The 21,700-nt window shown below is 32.2% G+C and overlaps 1 protein-coding gene across 7 annotated transcripts in view; it reads left to right on the top strand.

Moving 5' to 3' along the window:
- Positions 1–1,649: 1,649 nt before the first annotated feature.
- The window catches only part of LOC118189680 (nuclear factor NF-kappa-B p105 subunit-like), a 124,284-nt gene continuing 104,233 nt past the window's right edge, over positions 1,650–21,700 (top strand). The window contains exons 1-4 of one of the 7 annotated variants that reach the window (XM_085814799.1): positions 1,650–1,817; positions 12,051–12,260; positions 16,797–16,974; positions 21,085–21,332. In XM_085814799.1, coding sequence (XP_085670925.1) covers positions 12,240–12,260; positions 16,797–16,974; positions 21,085–21,332 — 447 coding nt within the window. In that variant the 5' untranslated portion in view covers positions 1,650–1,817; positions 12,051–12,239. Of the gene's footprint in view, positions 1,818–1,840; positions 2,027–12,050; positions 12,261–16,796; positions 16,975–21,084; positions 21,333–21,700 lie in introns of those variants that run through there. The other 6 variants (XM_085814800.1, XM_035360350.2, XM_085814801.1 and 3 more) reach the window with 6 other exon arrangements.

Genomic DNA, 21,700 nt, shown 5'->3' with positions numbered 1-21,700 from the left:
AAAAAAAAAAAAAAAAAACTTCTGTAGGCCTCTTAAAGGCGCCATGAAATTAAATAAATATATTTCTTAACAAAAGATGAGAAAAATTTCGTGTGAAATATGTTAATTTAGACCTTTAAACATAATTGAAATTGCAGTAAACGTCTCGGATTTATGGGGCACATGTGATCACAGCGCCATCTAACGGAATGTCGAAACTCGATTACGAAAAATAGCGCCGATAATTCCACTATATCTTCTAGTACACTATAACCGCATCATTCGTATTCGTATAGCAACCGCATGATTCGGACTCGGAGGGCGCTGCGATCACGAAAGCTGGAGGCAGTGTCTAAACATAGCTCCGAAATTTTTTAAATAACTGTTTCAGTAAATATTTTCAACTCTCTAAAAAAGTTTAATTCACCTTTCCTATGCAATGTCTCATTCATCAAATTGAAAAAGGAAACTTCGCTTCTTCGAAACTTCAGATGTTTTGTTAGCTGTTTACTATCAACACGAGAAATCCAAAAGAGGCCCTGACACGGAATATTCAGATAAGTAACATTCTGTTCTTTATACAATATATGTTTCTCTATCACTAGAGTGCAATTAAATTTCTTTATTTATTATTTTTCATATGATTCTAGCATTATACAATAGTTGGTAATAGTAGCAGGTCGTGTGGTTCTTTTCTTCGTAACTATTCCGTAGAGACGCCACATTCCTTATCAGTAGTCCGTTCTTATCAGCAATTCACACCCTTCGGAGGCCCCCCCTTTTCGTGCTTTGGAATTTCTTGTGAGGGAAAAATGGGGATCTCTTGACCATCGATGAGTATAGATTGTGATTTTTGTAACTAAGATCCCCGACCTTTTTTTTTTCAGGTATCAAACTTGGAATTATGATCAAATATAAATACAGGGTGACGGAATTTATTAAACTTGTACTATAATAAATTACAACTGTTAAATTAATAAATTAATTTTATATTTAACTAATATTTAAGAAAAATAAACTGTATAATTTATTTTTGTTGATATGCTCTCACACTGTGTATGGATTTATGATTTTGTCAATTACTGTTTTTCTGAAATATACATGAATTTTTTGGGAACGGCAATAGTTAATGTTACTTTAGTTAAAATATTTGTGACGACATATGTCTTTTCTAGTTAGGTCTCAAGATAAGGGCATACACATTACCATGTAGGAATTCATTCGTTTTTTTTTTTTTTTTTTTTTATTAAACTTAGCTAAAGTTTGCTTCTTAAAGACACTAATTTTTGCAGATGAACTCCTTAACTACACTCATGGACACAATCGTATTTTACGATATTTTCTACTTCTTTTCCTTTTCTTTCTTTAGGCCCTTTCTTTTTTTTTTTCCTCTCTATTATTTTTGGGCCATTTATTTTAAATTTTATTTTGTCCCATCTTTTATTTCTGGTCTTTTGAACTCGTAAAAAATGTACGAAGTTCCTTTTTTACGAGTTCAAAAGGCCAGAATACGAAAAACGTTCAAAGGGCCTCAAATACGAAATTGCCCCCCTTTCTATATACCTTTCCTTCGCACCTATGCTTGATTTTTCGCCCATCGGTGCAGAAAGACTTAGCGGATGCAAAACAAGACATCTGTCTACTTTGTCTGTCTGTCATTCGGACTCGAATAAAGCGCATCGTACGACAGATGCGAGTAACGAACAGATGCGAGTAACGAAATGAATTTGTGAGTACCGATTCGGTACTTCGAGTCAACCGATGTACCCGTTACTCAGTAACGAATACATGCGGTTTGCTCCAGCTCTACAAGATGGCCTTTTGAACAAACCATGGAGGTAAGAAAGGTTCGATACCCTTGATACAGTATTCGCTACTTATATTTTATGTTCCAAACGCCAAAATGTTTTAAATAAAATAAATTTCTTTCACATCCACATATTATTGTAACATGTACTTTTTAAAATTAGTGTAAATTACTTTAGTCGAAAAATACAGTGAATGCACAGAAATTAGATTTCCACATGCCGGAAATGAAAAATATGAAGTATGTATGGGTATTTATGCATGTACTTCCAAAAAGCATGTATCTGCCTTTAACAAAATACGTAAATATTTATTAAATTATTTATAAATGTATTTGAAATGAAGGGTTTATTCATTCATAAATAACTGTGAAGAAATCTAAATTTATAATGATTATAAATATTATCTAAATATATAATAACCATCTTGACATTAAATTGTAAACATAAATTGACATCTTGTAGACAAATACGTTATAAAACTATTTAAGCAAGAATTGTTCGTACTGGAAAGCTATCTGTTAAAAGGTATTGTAAAGCAATTTCTAGGAGATGCGCACTTAAGAAAGTAATAAAGAAGAGTTTTGGAATATGTATTGTTGAAATTAAGGGTTAAAAAAATCTAATAAGTATAATTAAAAGAATTATTCCCCTTACATTTTATAATAAGTCAGTTACAAGTTTTAAATAATATTTAAAAAATAATCCTTATTTTATTCCCTTTCAGAAATATTCAGAGAAAGTTAAGTACTATTTAAAGTATTTCGCTATTAAATTAAAAGGTGCTCTAATTTGAAATGGACCGAATAGAGCATTAATTATAAATTGACTTGGATTTTTCCATTTAAAAGATGCCTCAGAAGCTAAAAAATCATGTCATGTTTGAGAAAGTACTTTAGAAAGAAGCTCTATAAATAGAGAAGAAATAATGCATAATTTTAATATTAATAATACAACAATCTTAATTTTTGTAATCCTTAACCGAATAAAATCGAATTACCTTAAATTTTTTTTCTAATGTAATTAATGAAAAATTAAATATTTCATTCAAATTACTAAACCATTCTCAGCAAACTGTTCTGTGAAAATTATAGCATTTGATTCCGTTCAGAATGAAATGTTCTTTAAAAATGTGTTCTTTTCCCATACTTAGGACTCTCAAGTATTGTAGAAAAAGGAAATATAAAAAATATTTACATCAGATCGTGTCAAAACCCATTAAACTCAATGGTAAATTACCCAATGTTTTGGTCACCAATGAAGGGATCGCCAGTGCTTCAAAGCAGGGTATGGGAAAACCGGTTTAGGGCCACTCCATCTCACTTCCTACCTCCATGGAACAAACGGAGAGGAAAAATTCCTTCACTTGTAATAACTTCAATATACATGAATTTTTTGGGAACGGCAATAGTTAATGTTACTTTAGTTAAAATATTTGTGACGACATATGTCTTTTCTAGTTAGGTCTCAAGATAAGGGCATACACATTACCATGTAGGAATTCATTCGTTTTTTTTTTTTTTTTTTTTTTATTAAACTTAGCTAAAGTTTGCTTCTTAAAGACACTAATTTTTGCAGATGAACTCCTTAACTACACTCATGGACACAATCGTATTTTACGATATTTTCTACTTCTTTTCCTTTTCTTTCTTTAGGCCCTTTCTTTTTTTTTTTCCTCTCTATTATTTTTGGGCCATTTATTTTAAATTTTATTTTGTCCCATCTTTTATTTCTGGTCTTTTGAACTCGTAAAAAATGTACGAAGTTCCTTTTTTACGAGTTCAAAAGGCCAGAATACGAAAAACGTTCAAAGGGCCTCAAATACGAAATTGCCCCCCTTTCTATATACCTTTCCTTCGCACCTATGCTTGATTTTTCGCCCATCGGTGCAGAAAGACTTAGCGGATGCAAAACAAGGTGTCCCTCCTGACCCTGATAAAAAGACCTCTTTTATCACTTTGTCCATTGGAGTTACCTTCGAGGCTGCAACCGCAACCATTAACAAAGGCCCCTCATTGCACATGGATTTCAGCCCTGGAAATGGTAGTACTGCAATCTGAAATCATTCATCCTACACAAAGAACCTCCATGATACCTTATCACAGTGCTTTTGAAATTACGTCCTAGCCATACATACGTACTAAGTACACTTTTTTTTAAGTCATATTTCTTTTTTAGTTTGCTTACACACTTGCTGATCATTTGCCGAATTTGAAATGTGTACCTCACATAAATTTAGAGCTGTTTAAAATTCCATCGGAATATTATTATTATTTGCAAAATTTTAGTTTAAAATTCATTCGCTTAATTTTAAATATATTTTAAGTAGCTATTCTATATATAACATTACAATAATTTGTTATACCATGTATTTATGAGGAATCAGTGAAAAAGGTACTTATAAATTACGAACATCTTGTCCATTGACGGCATCAATCATTGGAAGCTAAATCTAAAGTAATTTTTGATATTTAAATTTTTATTGCGAGTAAACCAACCGCACATTCTAACATTGTGACTTGATTTTTGCTGGTACAGACTTTGCAAAACTTATTTAACTCCTTCACAGCCAATCCGCCCGACACAGCTCTACATTGAAACGACCAGAACCGCCCGAAAACGGCCGAGATTGCAATCTTGTTTCCTTCCCTCCCGTAAGGTATTCAGTAGCAGGTGCAATCTCCTCAATGCTTTGTATCAGTTCACTGCAGACAGCTTGTCCTAAGAGGTTTGTTATCCTGGGTAGTTTATTGTTGATTCTTTTTTGGTAGAGTGTGCTTTTAATCAAAATGCGCAAATATCGCAAAGTTTTAACTCAACAAGGAATTGAGACTATTCTTTTTAATGATACAGATTTGGAATCAGAAGACAGCGATAGGAAAGAAATAGAAAATGAAATAAATGATAATGAAGAAGAATCATTTATAGCAGAAGATGAAGATGAGCATAGAACAAATCTGAAAGCAGAGGTTTCAGAAAATTGTAACGAAAATCCAGTAAAAACCTGGTCTACTAATGTTAATAATGATGCCGTAATTTTGTCCCCATTTAACAGCTTTTCGGGACCAATTCATGATTTACCTGTTGGTGCATCACCTTTACAATATGTAAAGTTGTTTATTACGGATGAAATTTGTGAATTAATTCTCACAAATACAAATAAATATGCTGAATTCTGTGCAAGAACGCGTGGCACTGTTGATCGTCAATGGGAAAAAATTTCATTCATAAAAGAAATATGGGCATTCATTACAGTCCTTCTCATAATGAGTGTTGTAAAATTACCAAGAATAAGTGATTATTGGTCAAATACCGCAATGCTTGGAAATGAAATGGTGAAGAAAATGATGAGCAGAAAGAGATTTTTGGAAATCAAGCATTATTTTCATTTGTCTGATAGGGAAACTGAAGTTAAAAATAGCGAAGAGAACTTTACATATGCACAAAAATTAGAGCCTGTCATTTCATATTTCAGAAACAAATTTCAGCAACATTTTGCGCCTTATGCTGAAGTATCAATTGACGAAGCGCTAATTAAATTTAAAGGTAGATTAGGGATCGTGCAATATATGCCTAAGAAACCGACAGATTTTTCACCAGCGTAGACTTGATGTCCGAGTTATATAAATCTGGACAATTGTCATGTGGAACTGTGATGACAAATCAGAAAAACTGCCCGAGAACATCAAGCAAATGAAGGTGGGAAATCAATACGACAGCTAAGTTATGCAATGCAAAAGCCTGCCGAATTGACTTTATTCATCATGGCTTTATAAAAAATTGATACATATCATTTCCACAAACTGTAAAAATGAACCGTGTTTTAATACAAAAAGAAAAGGCTCTGAAAAAAGTGTAGTACCATGTCCACTCGCATTTGTCAAGTACAATAAAAATATGGGAGGTGTAGATTTAGCAGATCAGCGTCGAAAATATTACTGAGCTTCTAAAATATCCTCGAAATGGTGGACGTACATATTTTGGTTCCTTTTAGACACAGCAGTGAATAACGTTTTTATAGTTCATAGAGTCACTAACTATCCAATCCTAAAGCGACCACAGCAGCTATATGACTTCAAATTAGAACTGATTGAAGAATCCGCTTCGCAAAATTCGTTTCGTAAACGAACCTCAGGCATGTTTTCGCCTAGTGCATTTCATGATCACAAACGTCGAAAAATTAATGATCGTAAACGCACTTGTGTTCGATGTAAAGAAATAGGAAAAAAGACAAACACGGAGAGGTATATTGAAAGTTCTTGGGAGTGTGATATATGCAGAATGTGCTTGTGCAAAACATGCTTTTAGGCTTCGAATTTCAGTTACAAAAATTCTAAAAAAAGGCTCTTTTCTGGGCTGCAAAAGGCCCTTTTCAGGGCCATACAATTTCAGGTACAGTTCTCTTATTAAGACGGGATTCAGAAATGTATGGATGCATGTGTGTGACACACGTAAAGTTGAAAGCCTTGTGAACTTTCTTCTTCTTGTTGCTTTATTTATACAAGATAATCTATACTGTACAATGGTTCTATCTATAACACATTTTATTTCTCTGTATAACATTGTAATTTGTAATTTACTACTCTTGGTATTCTGAATAACTATTTATAAGAAATTACTCTTGGTATCATAAAAATTTCTAAAACTATTAATCTCAATGTTTTTGAAGGAGATAGTTTTTTCCCTTCCTTGAATTTTGCATTTACGGTAAAAGAATTTTAAATGCGAGTTTAATGCAAGACATACAAAAGTGTCATCAATTATGATAAAGCAGAATTTAAAATACTCAGTATAAATGACAGCACATGTCTTATAACTCGCAGGTAACCAGTGGCTAAGTGGTAAAAAATCACTGAATACGGGCAGTTCCTGTTCGATTTCAGAAGAATTGGGTTGGCTGCATGGGCGTTTTCATGGTTTTCCCTACCTGTACCATGTATATGAGCTAATTTCCCCGAGAAAGTCCTCCACGAAGGCATCCTCCCCTTAGAAAGAGAACCCTAGTTTGCTTTGCAATAATCAACTGAACCAAACAAATTATGACTCACAGTTCAAAATACATCTAATATATTAAAAATATATCAAGTTTATGAAATGAATTTAGTTACATAATGTGAATGTGCCTAATTTCTTATTAACAGTTTCAGATATAGCTATATACATACCTAAAAATTTATGTTGTATGATCTTAAATTCACTTAGTGCGAAATCGAGTTATTCTACTACTTGCGCAATTGCTGCAAAGTAAGTTAATAATAATTTATTTACTAAATAATATGATACTATACTGAGATTTATAATATCCTGAGATATCTCAATAATTACTTTTGTAAAAAATAAGTAAGTTTAATTAATAAACTGATCACTAAAATTTTGAAATTATGTAATAAATGCAGTTTTTTTTAAATAATAAATGATAATTAAGTAAGTAATAAATGAACGTCCCATTTTGGCAAACGTGCTCTGAAATGAAAATGTATTTGAAAGCATAAGATTGTGTATGCAAAATAAAGTGCAAATCATTAGTCAATGGTCTTGTATTTACCTTTTTCTATCATTGGCTGCTCTAGGGAACTTTTGCTTCAGCAGAATTCAAATGCCTACATGCCAGAAAGAATATGACATTCACGCCTTCTCTGAGATTTGATACATGAAACTGAACTAGGTTGAGGTGACAAAATCTGTTTGACTATTAGGATTATCTGGGTTACTTGTAGAAGGCTGACTGCTATCTTGGGGTTTAGATGAATCAAGATGACAACCTTTTTTACTAGTTACATATTTAGTAGCATTTTTTGAAGTTTTCGTATTTTCTTCATTACTACCAGAAAAAGTATCTGGTTTCCTTTTAAGATGCAAGATTTCATTACTTTGTGTACTTAAATTATCTATTGTCAGGAAGTGTAGCCTGCTATAGGAATAAAAACCCATTCCTTTCATTGCATAACATTAAGAGTTCTCCCCCCCCCCTTTTTTTTTTTTTTTTGGTTAAATATTTTTGGCAGTTTTCAAAGGTGAATTTATGCAAAGATCAATCTATGGAGTAGATTTGTCGAGCCATACATAGTATCCCTTGATTAATGATTCCATACTCTGATCCAATTCTTGTACTACCACTTTGATAGTTTCAATATCTATATAATTCAGTAGTATTCTTCAGTAAATGAAGTATCTATCTTGTTATGAAGTATTCACGCACAGGCTCATTCCAATCAATCTTTCCAAATGGAACAACATCACTCACTGGCCTTCTAAGGCTGAAACCTGAATGTATGATATATACAAGGTATGTCTTATGAATGTGTACAATTATGATTTTTATGAAGGGTACACTTTTAAACTGAATACTTTGCATAATAAGCATAGTGCAAGTTTTTAATTACAGAAGTATTATTGGGGGCACATGTATGAATACAAGTCATTTGCAAAATGACACCACAATAGTCTCAATATCACAGCTTAAAAACAGAAAATAAGTCCATAACTGTTTCAAAGAAAAATGTAAAAATACAATGCAAAAATTTATTCCATCATAACAAAAATGTGCCCACCAGTGCTTGAGCACTAAAGTTGCTCAAAGCTGGTAGTTTGACCTGACTGCAATTCTAGGTAAACAGATTGGCTGCATGTGTAATGAGATACGAGTGACTGTCTTTTAGAAAGTCCTCTATGAAAGCATGCTTCTGCTTATGCAAATAGCTCTCACATACTTTGCCATAAACAAATCATGCAGACCAAGCCAAATCAAATTTAAATAAAAATGAAAATCACAATAAAATAAGTCAAACTATTACTAAATAAGTAAATTAAAAAGTATGTAATTTGTTTAGCTGTAATTCTGTAAAATGTCCTATGCATTATATGTTTTTTTTCAAGCAAGGGGCAATTAGCTAATCTAGAATCAATATTATTGTTACAGATATTAGTTTAATAACTGTATTGCTCTTACATGAGTAACAGATTTTCTATGCCTCATTATTTACATAGCTTACAGGTGTTAAATGCCTCATTTTGTTTTTATTTGGTAAAAAGGAGGATGATAAATTTCATTGCAAAACATTTTGATAGGTAGTTACGTATATGACTTATGATATGGACTCTATATTCAACTATCATATAAATACTATTCCTAATATACATAAAATTTAATTTTTATTTGCCTCTGTAGTATAATATAGCCCTCTAAGGTATAATATAGCATGGCTTAAGTAATAATTTTCACAATACAATGTATTGTGAAATGTGAAACATGAATACAGAAACATATTAAGTGCAAAGAACATAGAGAATAAAATGCCATTTTAATCATAGATATTTACAAGAAATAATGCTTGATATTTATCAGAATTGTTCAGATGAACTGTTACTAACTGCAATACATGCATCACAATGACAAAGAAGTGATTGGCATATACTTTAAAAGCTATTCAGCAAGTCTCTGCTGCAGTGATGCTAATTGGCTGACAAGGTCTGCAGTAGAATCAATATCTGTTTCATAAACAAGATCCACTGTCATTGTAATGCATGAAGTTTGCATTATCTATTTGTACAATTCATTTATAATAATTCTGAAATATCTTGCTGTAATCATAAACAATTACCAAGGACTTCAGTTTACTTAATTAAATTAAATAAATCATGAAGGAATTACTGCAAAATTTTCACTATCACATTCTGTAAGTTGGAGATGATTTATATTGATGACAATTAAAATCAAAAATGAAACAAACTATTTTTAGTTTATTCTTATAGCATTTAAATCCACTTTTATTAACTGCATACAGCATTATTTTATGACATCAGGAAATATTAATTTATTAAAATTTATTGAGACTTCTCAGTTCATAATGCATTATATATATATAAAATACCATAAATATGAGGAATTGTTTAATGCAAATTACTCTTTCCATTACATAATGCATGTAACTAAATATGTGTTTAAATACTACAAAATATGTATCCTTCTAGCAAGTTTAATGAAATTTTTATATTTATACTGCAGTTAAAAAATGAAATACAATACCGTTGCATTTTGTCGAATTTTGAACAATTAAGACTTGAGAGCATTACCATGTCTAACAGCACACAAATTTATCGCATACATATTTCTAAAAAGTTATTATTTCTAATTCATACAATAAATACTAAAAATATTAAATGTGCTATAAACTAAATATCAGACTGAGGCTACAAATGTCCCAGAACAAATAGACTGCAAATATGTTTAGTCTGAGAACTTAGGTCTGTTTAAGCCAGATATTTCGGTCTGTGAAGTAAAACTGACACTCTATAGGCAAATTTAAACTTCCTCTAAATTCAGATTACTGTACATAACTATGAATATGATATGAAAGCACACATTGACTTATTTTATTGCACTACGATATGAAAGCACACATTGCAAGAAAGAAAGTACAAGAAAATGTTTATAGATTACTTTCAATCAATGCACATAAAATAAATACTAAAAAGCTATAGAATAAACCATGTTTGAACATCGATGAGTACAGGGAAGCATAACAAAGCAAATGAAAACAGAAAATAAAGCATAAAATAAATGAAAACAGAAAAAAAAAAGCATTAAATCATTATTTACAGGTGCAAGACACTTATTTATACATATATTATCAATATTTTATATTTTATTAAATTATGTGCTATTTCTAATTTAATACTGTTTACTATTTGCTTGATAAGGAAACAGCAAAAATAATAATATTTTCCGAATACGTATCCACGCTGTCCTAGAAGAAGTACGTCATCGGATGACAATCATAACATGATCTACCGTAATAAGCTGTTTCTCTCCGTTTTGGCGTTAAGGCTGTTCTCCGAACCGTATCCAAGTTTTGCGATTGTGAATGAACTTGTTCGCGTTAAAGAGATGTTGGTTGATACCGGTGTTTATTTGTAATATCAGAAATGTAAATGCTTATGTTGTGTATTCAGAGAACCAACTCCCTAAGACGACCGCCTCTGAAAGAGACCAGTATTTCTGAAAACATAAATATACTTTGGTATTGAATATTCCCTCTGTAAGGTAACCATTCACAAAGAAAATTCTGTAAGTGTGGCTGGTCGCCTTAGAGAGATTCGTTTCGTAGATGCAATCTCCCTAAGACGACCACCTCTAAAAGATAAACTTATCTCTGAGAACATGAGTATATATTGGTATTGAGCATCACCTCTCTAAGGCGACCACTTGCAAAGATGAATTTTTATTTGCGGCTGTCGCGTTAGAGAGACCTCGTTGTGTGTGGTGTATATGATTACTATTATGTTATTATGATTGTTATTGTTATTATGTTGTGTATTATGATTGTTATTGTTACCAAAAAAAATTTTAAATCAAATAAATAAGCATATTTAGTAAAAATCCTCTATAAAACGACCACCTGCGTTTACAGGTTACTCTGGTGGTCTTAAAGAGATCATATTTTCATGCTGTTAATTTTATTGTTTACAAGAAGTCTATAATGTCAGACAAAAAATAGCATAAACCCATATAAACCAACAGAAGATTTATTATTATATTGATACCAGTAAGAAAACCAATAAAAGTCAATATAAACCTATACAAACCAGTACAAAGTTCTGCCATTGAATGCTGGTTGTATGGGTGTCAAGTGATACCAGTAAGAAAAACCCACAGAGATCAATAGAAACCAGTAGGATATAGAGAGTAAGTCAGTAGAGACCATCAAAAATTCTATAGGTACCAGTAGAAAGTTTTAATGGTTTCTATGGGTCATTTTGAAACCAGTAAGAAAAACCCACAGAGACCAACAGAAACCAGTAAAAGTCAATAGAAACCCATAAAATCTTATGGGTACCCATAAAAAGTTACTGGTTTCTATGGGGCATTTTTAGCAGGGAATTCAGTCTTAATTAGTATCTTCCAATTAAAATTCGCTTTCAGAAGACAGAGAAAAAATTAAAAGAGAAGTAGGGTAAAACTGATTTAGGAGATAAGAAAAAAGAAATGTTTACAATTATCTGAAACAACAGGTAGAGGAACACTTAATTAAAATTCTTAACTGAAATTAGTAAGCGAAAACATGCCATAGAACTTATATATTTCTTCATTAAATGAACTGATGCAACTCTTGAACCAATCCAAGTTAAACTGCATCAATTTAAGTTATTTGCACGAAGACGTGGAAGAAAGTAATTTTATTGTCAGTCAATTTGCTTTAATCTGCATATTAAAACTATTGAATATTTAGAGAATGTCACTTTAATTTTACCCCGTTTTTCATTCAGCTATTAAAAGATGTTTCTGTCTGTCATAACTGGTGTTCAACAATATGATGATTTTCACATGCAGCGATTGTAAACAGTTATAATGAAATGTAATGGATCGAATAAAGTAATTAAAGGAGAAAGCGAATGGAAGAAAAAAGCAAACTGGAAAGTAAGATTTGAAAAAGCTCACAGAGAAAAAAAGAATTGATGAAAAGATTATCAAACTTTGTAAATATGTTCTTGTCTTTCTCATTTATTCATTTTATTTTATAGTTAAGAATTCTGATAATGCTGTTCGCATGAATTAGTTACTCATAATTCTGCATAAACTTACTCTTACGTAAACTAAATTGTTACTGTTTCTAAATTGTTACTGTCACTGTATTTTACCAGCAAAAGTTTCTTAACAAAAATAAATTTCTGTTGATTTTTGTCAGATTTGTGATTAGAAGAAAAATATCTTAAAGTAAATAGCAATGAAACAAAGATTTGGGAAAATTATTCCCAAGTTTCACAGGTGAATGAATCTCCACAGTGTTTTTGCTGATTCCCGTATTCAAAACTATGTAACATCTTTATTAAAAAATCTTGCAATGAGGTAGAATCTCATTTTCTGCCAAGACTAGAATTCCTAATCTAACAGAAGATCCCTATTAAATTGTAATAAACAACTTCTAAACTAGGCATGTGAAACTTAATATTTAAGATGAGTCCAATATTCATCTGTGTACAATAATGCAAGTGGCAAGAAATAAAAGTCGTTTTCATGCTTAATGATGTACTTAAAAAGTAAAACCAGTAAAAGTCAATATAAACCTATACAAACCAGTACAAAGTTCTGCCATTGGGGGGGGGGGAATGTTGGTTGTATGGGTGTCAATTGATACCAGTAAGAAAAACCCACAGAGATCAATAGAAACCAGTAAAAGTCAGTAGAGACCATCAAAAATTCTATAGGTACCAGTAGAAAGTTTTACTGGTTTCTATGAGTCATTTTGAAACCAGTAAGAAAAACCCACAGAGACCAACAGAAACCAGTAAAATTCAGTAAAAACCCATAAAAAGTTTTAATGGTTTCTATGGGGCATTTTTAGCAGGGTTTTCTTTCACAACTTGCCATTTTAAACCCACATTTAAACAAATTTTAACCATAAATTCCATTTTAAACCATAAATTCCATTTTAAATAAATTGCATTTTAAACAAATTTTCTGAAACAAACTAATATTCAAGTCCCAAAACATTCGAATACTATGGGGAACTTGTATTTGAGAGACTTCATCATTTATCTTTCATTCCCACTGCAATCAACTTTATGGTGATCCTCTGACCGACCACCATTTTTCGCTTTGCAATGTGTGCGCCCTTTTCCTTTCAAGGTCAACACGTGTCGTCTCTATTACCGAGCTACATTCTGGTCGACATCTTCTCTACCTCTATTCCGGGATCCTTTTATTTTTGAATTAAGAGAATTGTGCGACACCGTTTAATGCTTTGAAGGGCACCGGTATATAAAATATACCGGTTGTTTGTCAATTTTTTAACCTCCTAAAAATGCTAATGTTTCGACACCAAAAGCTATAATTGTAAGATTCTAGTGTTTTCTTTCGATTCTAAATGGCAGCACCCCTCTATGAGTGTTCAATATTTTGCAGTTATGAAATTAATATACCTTCTAAGGTATCGTGTTTGAAGATATCGGAGGGGAAGAAAAGATTCAAAATCTGCAAATACATGACGTACACATGCTGAATCTTATATATTTATTTCATTTCAGTCGAAAGTGATAATTAACGATAGATTCTTTATATTATAACAGTTTATGATGCAATATTTTTTATGATTAATTTATAGTTTAGGATTCAATATTATGATCACGAAAGGATGGAGAGTTTACTGACCCTGGGCTAGGACTGAATACAAGTATATTAGTTTCTTTTTATTCTTTGTTTACTCCATTCGAGTTTCATTCGTCTCTGTTTAGCTAAAATTTTTATTTCAGCACATATCCCTTTCCCAAGAGAAAGACTCATCGATTTCAAAATTACCGTCTGGGGTCAAAACTTTATACAATTGTGGTGGTTAAATGTGGCATGTTAGCCCCCAAAAGACACCCGTTGCTTCCTGTTTTCCAAAATCCTAGAATGCAACGGAAATGAAGAGAGGTGATTGACAACTAATATGTCATTTCGGAGTCACACCTTCTTCCCTTTGTCTGGTGTGATAAAATCACACAAAGCTCACTTAAAATGGAAATGCATCTCATAGTGTAATCACAAGGTCCATCTCGTAGTGTAATCACAAAAACTGCTGATTTGAAAGCATGCTTTTATTCTTTAGGGAAATTCTTTTTAATAATTTGTTAATTTAAGATGAAAGAGTAGGGAATGCAAAAGAAATTTTCCCTGTGGGTTAGGATACAAATAGATTGTTTCCGAAATCAATTTTCACCATTGATGAAAGAAGGGAAAATATTTCTAAGGCTCGTTTTAGTGCAAACTAAAATTTATCCAAAAGTTGAAAAGAGCCCCTAGGAAGCCAAAGGGGTTGAAAATCAGAATAAGAGCTTTGAAGTGTATCAAATAACAAAATTCTTTAAAGGCGTTTCTTCCTGAACAAAAAGATATATTACAACCTATATTTACAAAAAATAAAGAAGGGACCTTTACGGTCCTTGATAATCTAGAGTGTGCATGGAGGGGGGAGGTTGATTTTTGGCATCATGGTATAAAGTTTTTTTACATATTACCTAGAGCATAAAGTATAACTTCAAAATGCAACACTTTCTCAGCTGAGTCGTAGTGTTTCAATTTTTTTTTATTTTTCGGTTATTATGATACGATATAATATGTAATAAGCAATGTATTTGTAATATGCAATTAAAGCTTGATACGTTTTACGCATGCAGTCTTATATTTGCTAAATTCTTTATAAAATAATAATACTGAATTTAAATCAAGTTCAAAAGCTTTTTACCCATATTTTGCATAAGTATGTTCAGCTGGGTTGCATGATCAAAGTGCCTAAAAACATAAATTTTATTTTTAAAATTCTAAATTCTTACCAAAATTTTAAAAGTTTTTGTCTTCAGACTTACATAACTATATTCAAGCACTCATCTCTACAGATGCACATCAAAAGTACGCAAAATTAATTTTAAAACAAAAATTAACAATTAGCAGCTACCTGAAAAAAATGCCTTAGAGGGGCAATGGTAGAAAATATATACCAGCTCTCAAAATTCAGGATTTCGCTCTAAATTTTTTTAAGTCTCAATTTTGTGTCCTTAGGGTCCATAAGTTATAGGTCATGCAAAATTTTACCATAATTTAAATTATTTTATATACCGCCCCTCAAAGGTTTTAATGCACAAAGTGTTTTTTCTTTCTCTTTTTTCTTTTGTTTTCTTTTTTTAATTTTATGTATTCTTTATTTGGTATTTAAAATACATAATTAAGAAATTTTCAGTTTTTTGCATTTTTTTCTTTTTTTATTATTATTTTCATACTTAAATTGATTACGACCGGTTAATGTAAAGATTCGGTTAAACGGAAGGCGGTTAAAAGGGAGTCTACTATATTTATAATTCTCGATGTTGCAACTGCAGTTGTTACTACGAATGATAACTCTCACACGATTTCTTCAGTTACGACGTGCAGATATCAGTTATTAAATGCATATTATATTTAATTGCTATTCAGTGTTATTGTGCATTTCCTGATTTCTGCTGCTTGAATTCTTACTGCGTAACGATACAGTAATGCAGCACCTGATACTAATTTCTTTTTCTTCGTTTTGCTTCCTGCGAAGCATTTAATATAAGTAAATTCAAGTGTGACAAATAAGAGAGACATTTCAATATGAAAATTATAGTTTTTTTTTAATTAGCCATCTATGGTAGTAATATAATCGGACAAGTTATTTTCGAAGTCTGTGCAGCCACATAATTATTACAGACTATAAATTCAGCAGGTCTATAACAAACTTTGAATACCACAATGCTATGAACTGGTATTCACATGCAGGCTTTGCTGTAATTCATAAACAACAAGAAAAAATAAGAAAGGGATGTTAAGCTGCTTCGCAAGACAAAGCTTAGCTGTTTATGCAGAGGAGTCATTTGTCTGCCCCATTCTTGTTCCCCCGCAGGAGAAACGTGGCAAGTTTTCCCCAAATTAACTGGAATTAATTTTCTAGTTTCATTTCGTTCATAAGGTTTTGAAAATTATTATTTAAAAGTAACCAGTTATTATGATTTGGATGTGTACTTTTAATTTCTCTTTTCCGCAGCCTGTGCTTTAACTTCTCCCTTCCTTGAGGAAATCCTCACCAGACGAGATACTTAGGGTTTAGGAGTTTTAAGAAAAAGCGTGTTTCTTAGCTGCGCCTATACGCTAATTTTAGTCCCTGATAGTTGTAATTATTCGGCCTTTCGCGTTATATCATTTCTGACACCTTGATTTTGATGCTGCGATTAAAATTATTGAGCCAGCTTAGAGCAAAATTGAATTGTGTGGTCTTTGACTAGTGTTCCGCTTTTAATTTTAATTTGATTGTTCTGTTAGTTACACCAACACGAGATGTGGCTGATAGTGTTAGCGCAATAAAGTGCGTTTATGTTCTAATTCCTGTTTGAATAAAAATGCTATTGAAACATTTCCATGACTTTGTAATTATTCCAGACAAAGCCAGACAGAAATATTCCAAGACAAAAACTCTCTTAATGTAAATGGAAGCATTTTTTTCAAACCATATTTCTTTGCAGGCTATAAAAAATCTCGTTCATGCAGTGATTCAAGCTATAGAGAATCGTGATCCTGAAGATATTAAACACATTTTAAGGCGTGGGACCCATACGGATTATATCTTCCCTTCGGTGACACATGATCATGTTCAACTATCTGCTAAGGATCTTTTCTTAGAAGTTAATGCTACGCTACCAGGTAACGTTAGCCTACTTGCACGCATAATTTTATAATGTTTTATAACTTAAATTAAGAAAAAAGAAAAGCATAAAAAGAAAAATCTGAAATGGTTCAGATTTTACTTCTTTTTGTCATGTTAGCTTTATCATTAAGCGTCATTTTCTTCTCAGTTACGCCATATACAATTCAACAGCAAAATTACAAGAAATTTAAAAGCAATATAGCAGCATATGTTTAGATTCCCGACGTAGCATTAAGTGTTGCCACACACTTTTTATATTCTATCAGTATATTTTCAGTTTATCATATCAATCTTCAGTTTTCTCAGTAAGATAACTTACAAAACTTTTTTTTTGAGCTCTAAATATTAACATTTTGTGTGTTTACTTTATTTATTAAATATCGTATTTTTTCTACTTACGCCACATACAATTCAATTCAACGGCAAAATCACAGAATATTTAAAAACAACATAATTTTAGAATTCCCGATAGACAATTTCACGCTGAAGAGAAGAATGTTTTATTCCGGACAGTGTTGCCCCTGCTCACTTTCATATTACTGAGTTTGTTAATCAAAAATTCATTAAAATTTAAGAAAATATGAAATATAAAATTCATTTGCATGTGTTCGGGTGGAAGACTACGTTATTCAAATTTTTATGGCCCTAGGCACCGTCGTTTTTAGACAGTGGGAGTAACATATATACGTGCATGCATATTCTGTATTATTTAATTTCTTTAAAAGTAATACAGGACGATTCTATTAAGTGGCAACAGTTTGAAAAGTGATTCGCACTTTACGACGACACAAAATCCTTTTTCGAGACTAATATCCCATTCGAGTTAACGCTTTTTTGGACAAAAAAAAATTTGAAATAAAATAAAATTTGATGCTGTAGGTCACTAATAGCTGTTTATTAATTGCAAATTTTCCTAAAATTGTTTAATTTTTTCCCTCCCAATCTCTTAAATGGAAGTGATGTTTGCAATTTCAGTAGTCTTGGACCACCGTTGTCACTTCATGGTAGCTTGAAGGACATACTATTAACTTTCTGGGGATAAATCAGTGTTTATCTGTGCTAATTCTTGAAATAATTTCCTTCATTTAAAAGCATTCTGAATAAAACTTAAAAAGCTGAAATATTGCTAAAATATTTTTATCAAATTTTATTGAACACTACGACTCATTCATTACGACTCAGCTGAGAATTGTACCCATTACAGTTATAGACAGATGGCAAAAACCGTTGCCAGCATGCCGATATCTTGCCATATTAGCAATACAGCTATTTACCCAATGTTAAAAACAAATACTACAATTTTATATATAATTTCACTAAAATTATTTACATAGGCACAAAATTTGTACAAAAATTTTGGATGAATATGAAATCCAACACCGTGCCTTGCTATGGAGCTTCGTAAATTCGCCTTGTAAACAATACGGACAATCGGAATGAAATTTTCAGGATTGGAGGTTCATCCACACTTTAAAAGAGCTGTTATCAACAAAAATCTACCAATTTGTATTGAGAAAAGAGAGTTTTTTTTTATCTTGATCTTGGCCTTAAAGGTGTGCTTTGATGTTCTGTGAAAAAAGCGTAATCTTCAAAAAGGTCAAAGCAGGATTTTCATAAAGATTTCGCTCACTGTTAATTCGTGAATTCGAAAATTCTTTAAAGGTAGGGACAAAAGACATGAAAGGACACTTAAGAAAAGGAAAGATATTCTGAAACTTTTTGTCAATTTTCTTCGTTAGTCCTGTGTCATTTTTATGAGCACGCTTCTTGTTCTGTTTGCTTTTTGATTGCAAACGTATCTTTAAAAGGCCCCGTATTCTGCATTTAAATTTTCAGTTTTATTATTCTGCATTTTTTGTCAACTAAACTTTTAATTTTTCTCACCCTGTTAATTTGTGATTTAACTGCTAAGGCCACATGAAAAGCTATAGTTTTTTAGTGGATTACGTTCAAAAACCATAATTTTTATGTTAAAGGGGAGTATTTTTTTTATTTTTAAAGTCAATAAAGGAGACATCAAAAGTGTTCTGATTGCAGTTTCTAAAAATTTAATGGCGAATCGAAGTCCTCTATGTTTTAAGAGAACCAGAGGTGGAAAATGTTCATTGATGTTTTCTTCAAATTTTGTCTATTCTGTTAAATTATAGTCGCGATGTGTATTCTCATATGGACCAGCATCCAGACATGAACTCATCAGAGGTCGCTTATTTTTCTGTAACTACTGGGACATTTGAATACGTGAGGAAAAGGTCTAAAATGTCAGGATTTGGTCTGATATTGGTGAATCACAAAGCGAATTCATCCTGGAAGCGAAGGCAATATGGGCTGTTATGAGAAAGCTATGCCAAATTTCTCTGTTATTGTTTAATTTTTCGCATTTCCAGCTGATATGTTTTACATCCAGGTCAGTAGATTGCTCAGGAGATTAAGAAGATGATGGTCTAGAAAATTCAAACCAGAAAGGTTGTATAAAGCACAAATTGCTCTGATTCCCCAGTTGAGGATGGAGGGCTCTGACCTGCTCAACGCCTTACTGTTACCTGAATTAGAGAAACAATAGTTGAGAATTCTCTTAATATAAAAGAGGGGTCCACCAACTTTGTATTGTATTCTGTCGCAGCTGTAGCTGTGATAAATAGAAATTTTCAGTGAGCGAGCAGGCATCGTATGAGTTTATGCGATGTATGCAATGTCTGTGTTGTGTGTGCTGAAAAATTCTTGCATCTTCCGATTTTGGATATAAGGATCTGGGCATTTTAGGTTACAACTCATTAATTTTGGCTTGGAATTATTTAGTAAAAAAGTAAGATCTGGATGGTTTTTCGCAACCTGCTAAAGATTTTCTCAGCAAAAATATAAGATTTTACCAACTGGGCATACGATTTATTCAAAATGAATCGGTCCTCATTTTTAGGGATGTTCGTCATAGCGGGTTTTTGTTTGGAAAATTCATACCAAATCCTCAAGTTGCCGTTTCCTTAGGTTTAGAGCTCGTGGTCATCAATGCATTTACAGCAACTAGGCGTGTAATTACATGCCACCTCGGCGTGATAATAACACTGGTAAAGAAAACATTGCACCTTTCCACCTTCGTATGCATAGGCAGAGGGTATATGGCTTTCTCCCAATCACATTTTAGTAGGGTGACCAGATACAGTTAAACTGTTTCATTTTCGGTACCTCAGCTTTGCATTAGGTGCTCAAACTTTAAAACTGTGAATTCCTTATCCAGAAGTTTTTCATGTATGTAAGTTCAATCAGCATAAACGGGTAGGCATTTTGATTTCGAGATTTGTCTCTTCGGATAGGACACTGAAATGGTATCATGAGATGTCAACAGGGTAGGTGATGGGTGTCAGAATTTTTTAGTATGTATTTCATACTTCCTTCCCTCATTTTTCTTTAACGTGAAATAAAGTCCCTCTTTTTCGAGCATTTAATTGAAGCATTTCAAGTTAAGAATTTTCAATGCAAATCGGCTGCTTTTTTAGCCAGATATTATGGGTATGTGAAGTTTCTATCAGTCTGAATTGTCCTAGCCTGTCCATTATCAGCATCAAATGGCCCCGAGATTGTATCTAAATTCTGAGTGACCGAGCTGCCTAAGGTAAGGGATGCTAAAGGGAAACTGGCTCGTACACACTTACACATGGAGAAAACCACGAAAAGCACATGCAGCCAGCCCGTTTGTGGAATTTGAGCCTCGGACTGAACTCCCAGTGTTCAGCGACTAGTGGGCCCCATCTTATGTAATTGATTCAACTGTCTAAGTCGGAGCAGAAGCAGAAAGCTTTAATAACGGAAATCTTGGAAATAATCGGATTGTACGGTCTAGGTGTCAGTGTATACCGAGATAAATCTGTCTGGTGTTTTTACATAAAATCTTTACACAAGTAGTTTCTAATTAGACACCTAAGGCGTAACTTTTATTCCAGAATTCTCTCAACAAATAATTTTAATTGCTGAAACTGAGAAAATATTTCTGGTTTCTGTGTTGCTGATTAATAAAAATAAATCCGATTCCCATTTGTAACTAATTTTGATATTTATTTTCTTGTTTTCGAATTTATTGTATACCTAAAGCTGGTGTATGCATTATTTTTCAGAAATTATAAAGATGTTAATTGAGAACTCGCCGGCATATGTTCTTCACATGCGTTGTAAGTTTAGATGTGCCCCTTTAGAATACGCTTGTAGAAAGAATTCTTCAGAAGTTGTTCAATATCTCTTGTCAAAAGGTAGTAGTGCGGTTGTAGAAGAATCTCATCAAGACAGTCCTCTCTTGAATGCTCTATTCAATGTTGCGGAATATGCAACTCCAATTGCAACTCTGCTTTTAGATGCTGGTGCAAACGTAAGTAATGAAATGAAGTCAATATTTTTAAATGATAAATATTCAGCATTAATTTTTAAACAATATGTATCTTTTTCCGAATATCACTGCCATTTCAAAATTTATATTTTGGCATATAAATTTAACGACAATCAAGGCAATTGCAGTCTATTTATTTATTTATTTTATTTTATTTATTTATTTTTTTTTTCCCTGATTATTGCATTACAGATATTTTTCAAACAAAGGAACAACCCTATTTTTCTGCCAAAAATTCAGCAGCTCATGGATTTCTATTTTTAGGAGAAGCTATAGAAACAAATGAAACCAGTTTTAAGAATTTATTATAAAGCTATTACCCTACTATTTATTTTGAGAATAGTACTATT

The sequence above is a fragment of the Stegodyphus dumicola genome, chromosome 4, assembly GCF_044657685.1.
Source record: "Stegodyphus dumicola isolate Sdum_Otavi_A_Nest chromosome 4, ASM4465768v1".
NCBI classification, from domain to species: Eukaryota; Metazoa; Arthropoda; class Arachnida; order Araneae; family Eresidae; genus Stegodyphus; species Stegodyphus dumicola.
This window is presented reverse-complemented; position numbering and strand designations above follow the sequence as displayed.